General features: G+C 43.8%; 1 protein-coding gene across 1 annotated transcript in view; it reads right to left on the minus strand.

Annotated features, from left to right (window-relative positions):
* LOC129323574 (von Willebrand factor D and EGF domain-containing protein-like) overlaps window positions 1–17354 on the minus strand; it is a 242324-nt gene that overhangs the window by 204112 nt on the left and 20858 nt on the right. Inside the window, exons 4-5 of the mRNA XM_054970105.1 lie at window positions 12863–13077; window positions 6058–7013 (exon numbers count right to left, since the gene is read on the minus strand). Coding sequence (XP_054826080.1) covers window positions 6058–7013; window positions 12863–13077 — 1171 coding nt within the window. The remainder of the gene's footprint in view (window positions 1–6057; window positions 7014–12862; window positions 13078–17354) is intronic.

The raw sequence follows: 17354 nt of genomic DNA on the forward strand, positions 1-17354 counted from the left end.
AGCAGTAGGGCATAAGCTATGGCCTGAGAAGAGGAGCAGCAGTGATACCCTTCCAGTCAGTGACCAAAAGATAGAGTAGAGCTACAGATAGCAGCACAGGACCCTAAGTTAAGAGTTGCCAAAAGGTGCAGCTCCGCCACATCCTCCTGCTCCTTCCCCACCTCCCATACACAGGCACAAGGGTCACTCCTGTCTAATACATTCCAAACTATGCCTCTCATTTGCCTATTTTCTGTTGTTACCCAACTAAGATTTTTTGAAGTTGTTACAACTCTTCCAAAAATGCCCAGTTAAAACTAGCTGCCTTTCCATGGTTTGGACTATGATCCATTGCTGTCAACTTTGAATGATTGCTCATTACAGGATCTTTCGACAGCCACTAGTATACATTGCTTTAAAAAAGAATAGTATGTGTTTAAAAATATGGAAAAAACTGACAATGTAGTGTCCAATATTTCTGGTCACTGAAAGCTGTGACAATGGGGGGGGGGATGGAGTTTGGACTAGATGACCCTGGAGGTTCTGTCCAACCCTATGATTCTATGCCATAGAAGCACAACCTCAGTAATCACAGAAGGGACCTTTCTGAAGGCAAACTGAACACGTTACATGTTACCAACTTGCTCTGTGTGTGAATCTTCCTCGGCCATCTGGTTAGTCGTTGTCAAAAGGAAAGTCCTGAGCTAGATAGACCATCAGTCTGACCTCGCTGGACAATTTTTATGTTCATTTTTACTTTAGGAGAAGAGTGAAGAAAGTTCAGATAAGTTCTTTGTGGGAGCAAGTTTCTAGAAATGCATACACTGCTTTATTCTATAGTTTAAGGGGGAAGATGCATCAGAACTGAGACTGTCTTCTTTTGTTACTTTATCTCTGAGCCTTTCACTTTTGATATTATTTTTTTACAAAGCATTGGAGTTTTAAAAGCATCAGAGAGCAATCCACATTCAGCATCAACACACGCTTTATTCTTTTGCCCTGCACTTCTTCTCAGAGTAAATGAGGGTACCAGGGCTATATTTCAGAGTTTCTTTCCTCATCTACAAATTTTGTTACCTTATCTCTTGATGGATACTTTGCAGACTTACTTTGTTCTTTATTTCATGAGGATCAGTATAGAAACACTTGACACATGATGTAATTAAGCACACTTGACAAACAAGTGAGAGAAGTTGCATTGTGGTGTAGGTACATTGCTTGCAAACTGGTTTTATAGCATTACTGCCTAAAATACATTTTTCAACGAGTGACATAGATAAAAGAACAAAGAAAGAATGCTAATGAACATTAATCAAAAATACTTCCTTTTAAAGCTGTAGTTTAAGCACAACATAATTGTTCGCTTACGCTCTTCCGTTTATCACAGAGGAATCCTATTTGCTTCCAATTGTTGACACATTTATAAATATGTACATTATGAGTTGGAAAGGTGCCCTTCTGCATGAGAATGACTACCAAACACAGAAAGCTGGTTTTACATCTCATCTCGGGTCACTGTGAAACAAAAGTAAAACTAAATCCAAAGATGGCCTTTACCCTTTCAGGAGAACTCCTAGAACAAGGATGATTTCGAATTTCTCATTGCTGCTCTTTAAAGTTGAAAAATCCCCATTTCAATTTCATTTCAAGTCTGTGATTCTCCCCATCTCTTCAAATCAAGTTATTCTTATAAATTATACTAATTTTCAGCATCATTTGTGTCTCAGTAAATCAGCACTTGGGGTTGGTTCCAATCAACTTTCAGCTGGTGGGAAATTGGAGGAGAGAAACCCCTGTAAGTACCAAAACTTTTATGCTGGAGATCATGAGACCTACAACGACAAAGGCCGTCCAGGACAGGGGCTGTAATAAGCAGGGGTGGGGGGACTGTATAAGACTGAGCAACAAAAGCAGGCAGGATCCAACTAGGGATCCTATTCCCCCAGTGGGGTCAGGGGATCCCCTGCTTTCACCTTCTACTCCCTGCCACCACTTACCTGGCCAGCAGAGGGGGGGGAGGTGCAGGAATGGGCCTCCTGGGTGTGCTCTCAGGGCAGCATAAAAACATCACTTTCCAGAAGTGAAGTCATTGTGTCCCCCCGAGAGCAATCCCGTGCTTTGCAGTGAGCCAATTTGGACCCAAATGGGCTGAATTGGGCCCGTTTGGGGCCCAAATCAGCCTGCTGCAAAGCACATGCACACCCCTGCACCTGCATGAGGAGCATGATGGGATGGCCATGCAGGTAAATGCCAGGTCCTCCCCCTTCTGCTGGGAGGGTAAGAGGACCTGGTAGCCCTAGATCAACCCTTTATGTTATTACCTGTATACATATTAATTTTGTATAAATTTGATATAAAAACCACATGGCATGTGTATTTAATAAAAATCAGTCTACTAACAGATTTAAACCCTTGGGGCAATTCCAAGATCCAGTTTTGCTTATGCCATGTTCTGTATCAGTTTCCAAACAGTTTTCAAAAGCAGTTCTTGCTTTCACCCAGATATTTTTCTCCACATTTCCTTTCAGTCTGCAGCTTTTGAAATTTTGTTTTGTTTTTGCATGATAGGGTTATTATTCACCCACCAGGTAGTTTCAGCTAACTTGCTTCAGTACAGTCTTTCCTGAAACATCTTACTCATAGAGGGTTTGGTAGCAGTGTGGACATGGTGCAGATTTCTGTCCCTCCCCACCCCACCTGGTGCCATTTCCTCTCCATATCCCCTCATGCTTGCCATTTCACCCCCTGCCACTGACAGGCTTCTTGCCCCACCCCCAAACCTTAATAGCAGGCATATCACTATAGCATCATCACGACATTGTGATATACCTCCTACCATTTTTTTAAAGCAAACCCCTGCCTGTAGCAAGAGGAGGAAAATGGTGGGTACATGGGGAAAGCACAGAGAATAACCCTGTGTGGAAAGCAAAATACGGAATCATCCCTGTGTGGAAGCAACCATTGAGTATTGCTTGCATTTTTGCAGAACTTCATCAGTGTTTCCATACGCATTGGTAAGCCAGAGGGACATAGAAATGTAAATGAAGAGAAAGAACTGAAAGCTGGAGGAAATGTTACATGGTCCTAAAGGTAAAGGTAAAGGTAAAGGTAGTCTCATGTGCAAGCACCGAGTCATTACTGACCCACGGGGGAATGTCGTATCATGATGTTTTCTTGGCAGACTTTTTATGGGGTGGTTCGCCATTGCCTTCCCTCAGTCATCTACCCCCAGGAAACTGGGTACTCATTTTACCGACCTTGGAGGGATGGAAGGCTGAGTCAACCCTGAGCCTATGCCAGAAGTAATTTTAGAAATACTACTATTAAATTGGCATTCCAGAGCATGGTGGCAGAGAAAAATTTTAGAACAATAAACAAATGGAATGGGTAAATATGCCCAAAACTCTTCTCTGGAGCAAGTCCTTATTATTTCTTTATTTCTATCAAAGAATGTAAGTGGTTAATATAAACCCTTAGGTCTGAGTATATTGTGAGTGAGTGATCTTTAAGACAAGGCTTCCTTTTATGAGAAAACAGAAGATAATCTCAGGTGTATTAGGGAAAATGGAAAAAACAAATGTTAAAGGTTTCCTAGGTCAGCCTCCCCTTTTGGAATGGCTGGTGGTGTGCATCACTTCGACTTTCTCTGTTAGTGAATTTTTTCCCCTTTGCTTTATAAGAGAGATATTCCCTTTGGCAGTTTCCTCTGCTTTGCAGTCTGATTCTCAACCACCTGTCTCAATCCATCTCATATTACTGGAAAGCACCTGAGGCATGATGTTTGCAGAAATATAATCTAAGGCAGCAATCACAAATAGCTATTTGGAAGAAAGTTGCATTGGAATCAATAGGATAGTCTTCCAAGTAAATGTGTTTCAGATTGAGGCGTTAGTGGGTCATATTGTAAAGTCATGTATGGGGGACATGTCAGCAGGCTGAAATCTTGGGAAATATTTTCAAAAAGGAAAAAGGAACTAAACTTTCCTATAATTCTAATTTATTTTCTAAAATACAGTTTTTCCTAGTGGAAAAAAAACTTGGGGGGGGGGGGACTAAAAATCATTTTATATTTGGATTGCTTTATACACATTAATTAAACCATATTGCATGTTAATATTAGATGGAAATTAGAGTCCCTAGCCCTAATTGACTTCATAATTGAGGTTCTCAGGTCACCCTAGACTCAGGAGGGGTAGAGCCTGGAAGTTCAAAGGTGAAGTCTGTGGGGGTAGGAGGGAAACTAGGCAGAATTTGATATTTAAAAAATAATCTGCAGAACTGTTTCTTCCATGAAATTTCTCACGGTCTTTTTATGTTGTATTTATTATGCCTAGTTTGCTGTTTGTTTCTTGAGGAGTAATCCTAAGCAGGTATACTCAGATATAAATCACATTTTATTCAAAGGGGCTTACTCCAAAGAAAGTATTCTTAGGATTGCAGCCTGAGTCACTCAAAAGGTTTCTCTGCTTTTCAGTTTAATGTTGTTTTGTTTGTTCTGTTGTACATTGTTGGGGATATTTTATAAAACTAACTATGTAAAAACTATTATTGGTAAAGAGAAAAAAATAAGTAAAGTAGAAGACAATGCTGAGAAAGGTGAGGTGGGTTGTTTAACTTTATGATAGGTGGTGGTTTTGTTGTGATCAGCAGGACCTGGACAGGTCCCATGGAAAACGATTTGCCACCTTGCCTCCTGCAACTTGGCATTTCCCTGATAAGGAGAGTAAAATTGTGAATGTTCATTTCATTGATATGAAATGGCAGATCTATTCCTAATGCAACAGAGAAATATACATATACATATACTGATGTTTCAAAGTGGACGCAGGAAATTTAATTCAATGATCCCCCTTCCCCCCACCCCCCGCTGTCTTGGACTTCCAAACCTAGTCAAAATCCACTCCTCTGTTCTGTACTGAATCTCCCCCCCCTCGCCCATTTTTCATTTCTTGAATACTCAGTTACTCTCAGAATTGTACATCTTGTATGGGAAGGTCTACAACTGTATCTTTCCCCTCACTGATATATATTCTATTACCTGGAAGACTTATTTAGCTAGAGTAAAACTGAATGCATAGGATACAGTTCCTATGAGTTTGGAGGCAGCATCTGCATGGGACCCATTTGGTCATGAATGGCATAAAACCTTATGTATAGGTCAGGATTTCTCATGTCTGGGAAATAGTTTTCACAAAGTCAAAGATAAAGTGACAACTGAAATAGTGCTTGCCTGCACATAACACTTGTAGTGTATGGAAGTAACCAAACAATGCTATTGGACATGTTCCAAACTATTAAAGGAAGCATGCTTACTAAATCTCCCAGCAATACTGGGAGTTTTGTGAATGGAGCGCCCAATATTATTCCATAGTCCAGTTTTGGTACTCCCTACTTTCTTTACACATTAATTGTCCGCCTTTCCCCCCTACAATGACCGGACAGCTGGTGATTTTAGAGGGGAAAGGTGCAGCTGCTTAAGATCTTCACATGATATGCATATAAAATTGAGACATCCTGACTCAGCAGTTTCCTCTCACATCCAGACATGTATTGATCCTGAACCATTACGAGTCTCTCACATTTCATATGGCACACAACCACAAACACATTTTTCTCACCATGGATTTTATATACAGTGATAATAATAATCATTGATCCTTAATATTTCACCATGTTATCTTTATATATTCTCTTCTGGTACTAAATATTCCAGTCCCTTAGTCCTGGCTTTCAGGTTTCAGGTATTAAATATCACTATGTTGGGACTCTCTATTTTTCCAGCCAGTTTGTGTATGTGTGTGAGAGTGTGTGAACATGCTGATGACAAATAAGATGCAAATAAAATCAGTTCTGTGGTTGTCAGATCCATTTTTTACAAATTAACTATGGCAAAAAAACCTATCAAGCTGCCAACCAGGGATTGTGTTTGCCTTGTCAAGGTCAAAACCTGATTATTAATTCATCAGGTGTCTAACTAGCGAAAGTGTTTGAAGAAACAATTCTCTGCAAATGTTCTCTCTATAAGTTGAATGCCATAGGAAGTTATGCAGGTTAGGAACAAAAGGAATTTTTACTCACTTTCGGCAGTTGTGCAGTCATGAGAACTGTGTTCTTCAAAGCACTGACATCCCCAGGGAGTGCATTGTCCATGTCCGTTACAGAGACTGGGACATCTAAGTGCTCTGACGATTTCTTCATGCATAACAGGTGGATCACTTGTTGAATGAATCCACTCAGTTACGTTTTCTGTCATTCTACTTTCACAGACATTTTCCAGAAATGCTATCATTGCTTCTCCCCATGTGAGGTCATCCTTAATGTATACATCTAACACACACATTTCTATAGCAACATCCATTTGGTGACCAAGAAATTCCTTGCAAGCTGAACCAACTGGGGAGTTTTCCAGAACCTTCTGACAGTTTGCTAAGGCTTTGACTAAGGTTAAACCTCTTGAAGTAGGCCATATCACTTGAATTTTATGCTGTTTCCCTTCAAAATAATCCTCTGGGAAAAAATATGTGAAACTGTCCAATTCAGTTTGACTAAAGTTTTGAAATGAGGAAATATATAAATGTTCAGAATAATCTTCTTGCCTTTTTTCTCTTGGTATCTCCTCCCAGTGACTGGAGAAGTCAGCAAAGCTTTCTCTGACAGTTTTTTCCAAGGATCCCTTATTCCCATTTGCTTTTAATAAGCCATCAGGGCTGCCTCTTTTTGGGACAGTCTGAGGGAAATGCCATTGGTTAAAAGGCATGGATGACAATGTCCCTTCAGCTGATAAAGTAGGATCAGTCTCCTCCACATTAATGGAATACTCTGATGTGACATCTACATATGGGATTATAGTAGTGTAATACATGTTCTCATAATGGCAACCTAAAGACTGTGAAGCAGAATTCTGGAAAGCATTCATAGTATCTTTGGACTGCAAATATAGATCGGGCTCCTTCTGGCAAAGGCAATAATTTTTCCTCTTCTTCCATTTAGACAGTGGTGGAGTCTTGTCAAACAAACTCATCCCTGGAGCTATTCTGATAAGATAAAAAGGGAAAGCAGGTTAGAAATAAAATTCTTGCTGTACTACATTGAACAAAATTTCTTTTTTTATATATCTTAAGAGCATAACACTATATTTTACAAAACATAAAGCTTGTTCTGAAATTTAAATACTACAGATACACAATTCTAACCAGGAAATATGGGAGGCTCCAAAACTACAGTAATTGCCTGCAATAAAGCAAAGCTGTAAAATGTTGAATTAAGAAAATGAATCCTATGTTCCATACATTTTTTTCAGATTGTGCAAACACACTTTGATTTACCAAGGCTGCAACTCCACACATCATTGGATAGTACACATTTGCTGCATTACCGCAATCATTTGCAACGGTGTTGGTTTGCCTGTATAAAAAAATCCCATTGTGAAATGTTCCTATAGCGCAATAATAGCACAATGTCCAAAAATATGTGGATGGAACGCAAATGATTACTCGCACACGTAATGTTGTTGAGTAGGAAGATTTTACCATTTGTCTACACTTGATCAGAAATCAGGTGGAGGTAAAATTCTTCTTACCATTTACCAGGACATTTACAGCTGAGATGACTGGTTTATCATGCACTTACATAGACAGCAAGGTACAATGCAGCTCTGTAAAGGTCATCAACACTTATAGGAAATCCTTTATGCTCATAGACTCTACTTCAACTGTGTATGCAGAGAGTTGCTTGGGCTCTATATGCATTTTTTAAAAACTTAATTATTGCCCTGTGTGATGGGAAAAAAGCCATGGCTACCATTTGAGGGGTGGGAGGGCACTTTTCCGCTTCCTCCACAGCCACGTGAGCCTGCAGGGTTGCAGAGGAGGCCTCCACCACCCCAGCATAAGATGGAAGGTAAGTGGGGGGGGGGCTGAGGCTGGGGCTTGGGAGGGGGGTGAGGGGCTGGGGCTGGGAGGGTGGGAGTGGGGGTTCGGGGGTGGGGGCTGGGGCTTGGGCCATTTAAAGAGCCCTTCCTCTTGAAAGTGGCAGGTCCCTTTAAACTATCAGCTGGCAGGCAGCAAGGGGGGATTCCCCCCTGCCACCTGCCAGCTGATAGTTTAAAAGGACCTGCCACTTGCAAGTGTCAGGAAAAGTTTAAATGGCCATTTCCCCTGGGGAAATGGCTATTTAAACTTGCCCTTTAATACGAACCAAACGAACCAGTAGTCCAGTTTGTGGACGTTCATGGAAACGAGCTTCCACGTTCCCTGGTTTGCGAACCCCGAACCGGGCTGGTTCATGGGTTTTTTTGGTCCATATTTAGGTTCGTGCCCATCTCTAATCATTATTATTCCCACAGCAAAACACCCTGTGAAGTGGGTGGGGCTGAGAGAGCTCTGAGAGAGCTGTGACTGACCCAAGGTCACCCAGTTGGCTTCAAGTGGAGGAGTGAGGAATCAAACCCGGTTCTCCAGATTAGAGTCCTGCACTCGTAACCACTACATCAAACCATTACACCGTAAGATTTCTTTTTGCAGGATTAAATTTAGATTCCTAAATTCCTTCCAAACACTGATTGGTGGGATTATATCTTTTTCTCTTTTTTAAAGAGGATAAATTTTACCAAAATTTGGAAAATTTCCAATCTGATCAGTATTCTGGTGCCTGCTGATTTTCATCTCCTGGGTAGGCTTGGATACTGAAGGTAGAGAGTGAATCAGGACCAAACTACACAGTATGTTTAACTCGGCTTGTCATCCCCCTGCTACCCCTCTCCCTCCTGCCACTCCTCGGTTCTGCTCATCTGGCTAGCAAGGGGGGAAGCCCCTGTGGGGGAGGAACATGTGCACACAGTCCTGTTCTCTGTTGCACTGACGACAGGGGAGTTGCAGGATGTGCTGAAGCCAAATTCAGTAGAAATCACCTCCAAACAGGCAATTTCTTCTGAGCATCGTACCCAGCAGCTCCCCATCACACCGGTTATTTTCTGATGTGAAAGGGGGAGCATGGGAGCATGTTATTTTATGATGTGAAAGGGGGAGCATGGAAGCAAACACATGCTACATGAGTGCATGGAAATTAGGTTCCTTGCTTCACTCCACCCCCCAGCCTCCCGCACCACCACTTTGTCCCTGGGGCTGCTGGTAACCCTAAGTTTAACACATAGTAGAGAGCTATGGCAACTACAAATTCCCAATGGCAACTCAGTTAAGAAATGCTACATGGGCCCAATTCACATTGAGACTGTGACATGTGGGAGGAGGAGCCTTCATCTGTGCCATTTTCCTAACCTGAAGGAACCTCTCAGGATGTTTTTAAATTAGGGAAACAGCACAAAGGGGAAGGCAGGAGGTACTCCCCCTCTTGAGCCATGGTCTCACTCTGAATTGGGCCCCTATGGTGCTTCTTAATTGAGTTGCCAAGGAGAACTTGCAGCTAAGCTATCATATGGCTGCAAGTCTCTGTGGTGACCATGTGTAAAATATAATGTGTAATTTGGGTCTCAACATCCAGAGATACATCCATGACAGAGACACTGTCCAGTCAGAAGCCTTCTTGCTAAACAGAATTGTCCCTATTGACACTGTTGTGCTTCACATTTTCACTTTCCATGAAGCATTACAATGCATGTTGTCTTTGGGAGGATTCATTCTGTAAAACACGGTTGCTCTACCACGTCTGGCAACCAGCAGGATTTCAGGGGGGGATGAGGGAGGCTGTGAGGCTGTGTGCGCTGCTATGTCACTTCCAAGGAAAACTGGAAGTAATGTCATGTAGCTCTAGGAATCACTGGAAATCTATGGTTTTACCTTAGAGTTGCTAGTGATTCCTGGAATTACCCGATGTCACTTCTGAATTTTCACTGGAAGTGATGTCATGGTGCATATGAGGAATTTTTAAAAAAAAAATCAGCAAGGGCAGCTGCTGGCAGTACCTACTATAGAATCAGAGGTCTGGATTGCTGCGCTATGCTGTTCCGTGGGATTGCATGTACATTGAGAAAGTGAGGGAGATACTTGAAGTGTGTCCTCTAACAGATAGGCAAGGTAGATATGTGCAGACTGAGGCATGGCTTCTTCCCTGCTTAAGTAAACTGTGCCAGGAAACTGAAGTAAATACTTAAATTATATTAGCTAGCAAGCAGGTAACAAGGGCTGCATAGATGGGGAAGAATAGAGGTAAATGCTCAGGCTTTGCCTGCTCTTCTCCCCTCAGTGACAGGTGGTTTATATACCCTTCAGACAGACTGGGGAAATTAAGCCAGTGATCCACAGCATGGTTGCCACAGTGTCTGTCAATGAGTTTCTTGGTGCAAGATTTTCCATCCACCCTGTGGGGCCAGGTGATCCCTCACCCCCAGCCACCTTTTCTCCCTGCCACTCAACTGGCTGGTGGAGTGAAATAGAGGGGGAAATGGGGAGGAGGCTGGTATGCTTGCTAGTGATGTAATAATATCACTGATGGCACTCTGTCATCACTTCACATATGCCTGGAAGTGATGTCATCATGATGCCAAGTGAAGCCCCAGTATCTGGGAAAATCCATAGTTTTTTTGTTTAAATACCAGAACAGTTCCAGCATACTGGCAAAGAGATGACATCACTGGCAAGTGCACCCAGCAGCTGGTAAGTCCTGGTACCTGACCCATACAGTCCCCTTGCCCCCTATTGGGTGCAAGGGGGGTGGATCTGACACTCCTAATTGGTACCCCATTTGCTTCTTTGATAAAACATCTCTCCCATCTCTCACCCTGACCTGGATAGCCCAGGTGAGCCTAATCTCATCAGATCTCAAAAGCTAAGCAGGGTCAGCCTTGGTTAGCAATTGGATGGGAGATCTCCAACAAAGACCAGGGTTGCAGAGGCAGGCAATAGCAAACCACCTCTGTTAGTCTCTTGTCATGAAAACCCCCCAGGGGTTTCCATAAGTCAACTATGACTTGAGGACACTCACCTCCTTCTCCCCCAAAGTAAAGAGATGATACTAGCTTTCTCCATCACATTAGAGTGATGAAGAATCCTGGAAGCATTACCTTTTAGTTTGCAGGGAGCTTCAATTCAGAAACAGCTGCCTCCATTTTAGGAAGGTGCTTGGCCCTGTCACTCCATGGTGGCCATTTTGTAGTGCTGCCCACTACCTTTGCTCAAATTCCAAAAGTGCCCACAGACTCAACAAAGATGGAATAGCTATGCCCCTCGCTAACAGTAAATGCACTCACCAAACCAGACAAAACAAAATGATCACCAGTCTGGGAATGGGTTTGCTGATTGAGAATATGAGATATATCAATATCTCATTTTCCATGCACACACACACAAACTCACACACACACTGTGTAAAAACACACTCTACAAATGCAGAGTAAATATTATACAAGCACCAAGAAAACACCTTTTCCTGATACCAAACCCCCACTCCTCGCAGCTGCAATAAGCCTTGGCAGTCATCTCATTAATGTGTAAAGAAAATGGGGGCATGAGTCTATTTAAGTGTAATGAATGCACAAAAGAGAGGAGTTAAACCTTGAGGGCATTATGTATCTCATTCGATTGTTGGAAGCATTTTCTCCTGACATGCTCCAACAGGAAGTCATCCAGGCTGGGAGCAAGAACCAGAGTACAGTGAGTATCAGACTTGGGCTGAGGGAACCCAGGTTCAAATTGTTGTAAGGTAAAAACAAGGGACGAATGAACCTTATACATTGCCCGGAGCTCCTTGCAGTAAAGGCAGGATGAAACTGGAATGAATGTACCGATAGATAGAGCTTAGTAAGGTAAAGGAAAGAGTTATCTTCCTTCATTTCATCCCACCTAGTAATGTTTTGACCTTTGAAACCAACGGTGACTGCATTACTTCTGGTAGTAAAGAAGAATCCACTCAAGTTTTAAAAGCAACTTATGACCCCATTCCAATCTGACTTTTTAACTTTTTGGTCCATCCTTACTCACGGAGAGGGTACAGATTACTTCATGAAGTCTTTGGCCCAATTTATACCTTGGTATAAATAGCTTCATACATTCAGATATTTAGGACAGCATCAACAGCATAACAGAAGACCTATAATAACCCCCAACACAACCCTTCTCTATTTCCCCTTTACCTGCGGCACATCTAACATTCAATGCTGCCCCTGCAGGGATCAAATTCACTGGAAAAATTTCTCCAACATCTGGAGGATGTTTCACAAATATTCTGTAACCTTTTCTTTTCTAATGTGGAGTCAGAGGTGGGAAGATGTCTGTTTATCACTAGAAATAATTCTAGCTTAGTAACAGGAAGTTGCAAATAGGTTTCTGTGTCTGCATGTTATATGAAGGTGTCAGTTTAAGACTGTGGATTCTGAAGGGTAATTCTTTGAAATTTAACATGCTTCTATCCATGTTCTGGCTGACATCTGAGCACCAATATCAAAGGAATTCCATATGCCTCATTTCATATAGTGCGGTATGCTTCTTAAGTATTAACACGGTCACAAATTTTGCCACATCTTGTCAAAATCTATCCTTGAATTCCACAGTCACATATTGTAATTAGTGCTTAGGAATTAAAGAACAAAGGCAATATCAAACTTTCTGTCAGGATTTTAAATTTTCCAGTGTGAGTGAGAACTGCAGTTTCTAAAATCTGGGAGGAATCTCAGCATAGTTGTCAACATGACAACATTTGGAAATGTGAAACTTCTCTTAAAGTAATAGTAGTTGAGAACGTGTTATGCAGATGGACTGAGGTGTCTCAAAGGCCTTGCTTTTTGTTGTTGTTGTTGTTGTTGTTAGTGGTAGGCAGAATTTTGTGGCAAAGCATTAAATGAACACTTATGGAAGAATATGTATAGGCTGCTTTTAAGATGGTTGCTGATTTTGCAGTACATCCCTGAGGACTGGAAGGGTTCATTTCTTACTTCCAAGATTCTATGAAGTCTTCCTCAGATGTGTTGTTCGGTTGAGAAAGTATAGGCCTCCCATCAGTGCTATGCAAGTCATTCTGATTATTTCTGTCAAAGGTACCACATAAACCTCTGGTGTTGTTAAAGTCAATGCTTGGTGCCCTTACGGTCAAGCTCATTCCCCAGTGGTTTACATCAGCTCGAACAAATGCTCCTGAAGGGAAAGCGATCTGAGGAAGCAGAATATGAGATGAAGAGAAAGGATCAGCAAACAGCATCAAAATATCTCATTTTCCATGCACATGCACACAAACACACACACACTGTGTAAAAACACACTCTACAAATGCTCACACAAATGAAAAAGCATATATGCACAAATCACACAAAATGGAGAAATAAAGCAAAACATGCTGGTGGTGGCTACGGCATCAGTAACAAAGTATAACATCACAAGCTTTGCTGTATCAAATCAAGAGCTCGTCTAGTTCATCACTATATTCTCATAGAGCCAATTAGATGTCCCAAGTAGGACTAACTATATGAAGTTGTATGCCAACATCACAAGGGTGGGGCATTAAGATGATCTGCCCAAGGAGGCTCACGGATCCTTTTGGATTCTAAAATGCTATTGGGGAATTTAGAATTCTCAATACTTTCTCTGTTGAGGCTACAATGGGAGCTTGGAAAGTGAAGCTCCTTGAAGCCACTGACAACACTGTTTCTCATCAACCTCTCCTAACTTTGGTGACCTAAAGAGGGTTGGGAGATGTCTAGAAAGATGCTGGTGGAAAACATGCACTGAATCAGATAAAGTATACCATAGAGGCCATTGGAAGACCTATGAGGTGACAGTGATAATGGCAAAGAAATATTATTTCTCTGAAACCATTGCATCAGCTGGTTCACAACCATTCCAACTGTTTAAGATATCTCAACACTTTCTAAATTTGAACTTTTACTGTCTGAAGAACAGATAATTATCTGTGACATGCTTGCAAAGTTCTTTGCTGACAAAATATGCTCTCATCCAGGTTCTATCTGTAATATAGGTGAGACAGAAGAACTGTCACTGCTTAATACATTGTCTGGTTCACTTATGGACCATAGTTATAAAGATGAATATGAACAGCATGCTGGGATCTGTGAAAGGACTGTGTGCTGGATCTTTGCCCATCTTGGCTGATAAAATCATATAATAACCACATAAATGAGCCCTTGGTGCCTATCATAAATCAATCACCAACTCAAGGCACCTTCCCTCAACCACTCAAAGAGGCAGTTATCCACCCACTACTTGAAAAAAAAGTTCATAGACAAAAATGATGTGGCCAGTTATTGCCCTGTCTCTGATCTTAAATTTCTAGACAAAGTGATAGAGAGCAGTAGTGGACCAACTCCAGATCTTTTGGATAACTTATTCAGTAGTGGACCTTTCAGGCAGGGCTATTGGACAGAAACAGCCCAAGAGGTTTTAGTGGATGACCTCTGCAGTAGATTATGCCATCCTGTTAAGGCATTTGGAGGCAGATGTAGATGTAGGGGGTTGTGCCTTAGACTGGTTTAAATCATTCCTTGTGGAACAGACTCAAAGGGTTGCTCTTGTAAATCAGCTATCTTCAGTGTGGGAACTATCTTGCAGCAATCCACAGGACAAAATCTTATCTCCCATGTTATTCAACTTCTACATAAAGTTTTTAAGAGAAATCATTTGTAGCTTTGAAACCGGAAGTCATCAATATCCACATGATACCCAGCTGTATATCTCGCTATCCAAATCCTCTGGTGATGCAGTGGAGGCCTTAAGATGCTGTCAAACAGCTGTAGTCAAATGTCTGAAAGCAAACAAATTGAAACTGAACCCAGACAAGACAGAAATGATGCTAGTTGGAAAGGCAGAAATATTGAAGGACATTGTGCTCCCCACTTTTGATGGGATTCAATTGACCCTTGCAGACTGGGTTAAAAGTGTACAGGTTATACTGGATCCAGCATTGCTGCTAGAGAAGCAAGTTAACGCTGCTACAAAAATGTCTTCTCCAGTCAGGCTAGCCTAGAAGATGTCCCCCTACCTTGACACGCCTGATCTGGCCATCTAAACCCACACCATGGTAAAAACAAAACTACGTCTTCTCTTGAAATCATCTTGAAGACTCCAGCTCATACAGAATGACACAGTTCATTATCAGGAGCTAGGAGAAGCATGCATATTACTCCTATTCTGCAGTCATTTCATTTTCTTCCCATCAATTACTGGGTTCAATTTGTCAGGTCCAGTGTATATCTAAACTGTACTGACTCCATTTTCTAATGCTTCTAGTGTTTAAGTGCTTTCTTCCCAGGTGCACCAGTTCCCAGGCAGCATTCCCACCGGAGGCGACTGTTTTGTCTAACACCGTTCCACCAAGCATTGGCCTTGAAGGAGAGCAGCTTCCCAGGACTGAGAGATGTTGTTTTGAGAACTGTGGGGGGAGGCAAATCCAGATGGGTATTGTTACTTTGTACCTCATGCTTTGCCCTTCATTGGTAACAATGACTGTGTACCATCCTGAGTCTCCTATTCAGGACAGTGGACTATAATGGACCTTTTCTGCAGTAAAGTTTCCTTGTTCAATCAATGGACTCCTGTTTGCTTTTGAAAGGGAACCTGTAGGAAGAGCCTTATCTAGCCACAAGCTGACATTTTGTTACCAATCATGCCTGAGTCGGGCCCAGCGGAATCCAAGGTAGTCCCGGACAGGGATCCTTTGTTTGATCCGTATGCGTCCCCCGACAGTCAAACAGTGCAACCCCAAGAATCTCATGTGCCAGCCGGGGCTGGAGCTTCGACGTCTACACCGCCTCTCATCGACCTCAGCAGTGAAGGGACAAGGCCGACGGCTACCGCTCTCCCCTTGATCTCGCTACCCACCCCGTCGGAGTGGGGAGCCAGACCCCGAGAAACGCGAGAGCGCAGGGCCGGAGGGCTTCATCCAAGAGTTTCGATGGACGGACGCCGAAGCCTAGAGACTGTCCCTGAGCTGGATAGCAGCCAACCGTGGCTGTTTTGGAACAGGACGGCCGAACAGACGGACGGGAACACATCTCGCCGCGGCGCCCTGAGTTGGGATTATTCGGAACTTGCCCCATGGAAAGAGCCAACGGAAGTTCCTGAACATAGTTGGGTGCAAATGCAAAGTCGCACCCATGCTGTAGATTCCGGCATCTCGGCAGTGACGGGCCTAGCCAAAGGAATTCTAGCAGCGAGATCACGAGTCGATCAAGGAGATCCTCCGCCTTGGGGGCCGTTTTCCCCGGTGAGTACAACCGAAGGAGGTTCCGGGATGGGGCAACCGGGTCCTAGCCGAATGCAACAGTTGGAAGCTAGGCTGATTGATATGGAGGAAAGTTTGGCTCATGCCATTCACCTAATCTCAGCGATGGGGGCAGGGGAGAGAATCTCACCTGAAGAAATGGCGGTACAAATCGCCACCCTCCAAAGTGTCATGTCCTATCCAGTGGAGGACGCCCCGCAGCAGCCGCTGCCTTCGGGAGAGGAGGAATACTATCCTGGAGAACCGGGAGAGTCGCCCGCGGAACTCCCTAGAAAAGACGAAACCCCGCCGCACGGGGATACTCCAGCTGAGGTACCTGGAGAGACTCCGACGGAAACCCCTAAATCGGACGGGGATCCATCTCCCAAGGAGACTCCAGCGGAGGAGCCTAGAAAGGAGGAAGAAGGGCCAACCCATCCAACCGAAACGACGGTGATACCCCCTCCCGCGTCTCCAACGACAGTTCGGCCGGATCAGACGGAAGAGCCTCTGGCCCCTTCTGAGGAGGAATTACCGCAACGACCTCTAGAAGTGGTTCCCATTCAACAAACCCCGAGCACCCCGATGCCACAAGACCAGCCTTTGCGTCCCAGAGACACGACGCCGAGAGGGGCAAGCCCGCGCGGCCCACCACCCATCAGGCCTTCGCCGCTGCGGCCCCTTCCGCTTCGACCGCAACTAACTCCTTCGCAGCAACCGATACGTTTGCCACTTGAGCAGCCCGTAATACCACCTCCAAACCAACCGGTGGGGCCTACACCACTACGACCCCACCAACCCGTCCCTCAGCGGCCGGTCATTACTCAGCCGCACCGGCCACCTCCATCTCAACCGCTACTGCCAGCACCTCCTGTATTGCCACCACCAGCCCGACCGAGATTGCAGCCGCCTGTCCGACCACGACTGCAGCCGAGAGCACCACCGCCAGCCCAGCCGAGAGCACCACCGCCAGCCCAGCCGAGGCCGCCACCCCCGGCTCAACCGGTGATGCCGCCGCCAGCGCAACCAGCACCGCTACCACAACCGGGTCCCCCCATACCTCAAGTGCCATTGATGCTTCCGACGGACTTCTACCCAGCACCGGCTCCGAGGCAAGACCTCCCGATGGGTTGGGTGAAACTGGAAGCTACTTTTGATGGGGATCCCTCCAAACTGGGATTTTTCCTAGTGCAAGTCGTGCAATTCTTCAACCG

Source organism: Eublepharis macularius, chromosome 2 (genome assembly GCF_028583425.1).
Source record: "Eublepharis macularius isolate TG4126 chromosome 2, MPM_Emac_v1.0, whole genome shotgun sequence".
NCBI classification, from domain to species: Eukaryota; Metazoa; Chordata; class Lepidosauria; order Squamata; family Eublepharidae; genus Eublepharis; species Eublepharis macularius.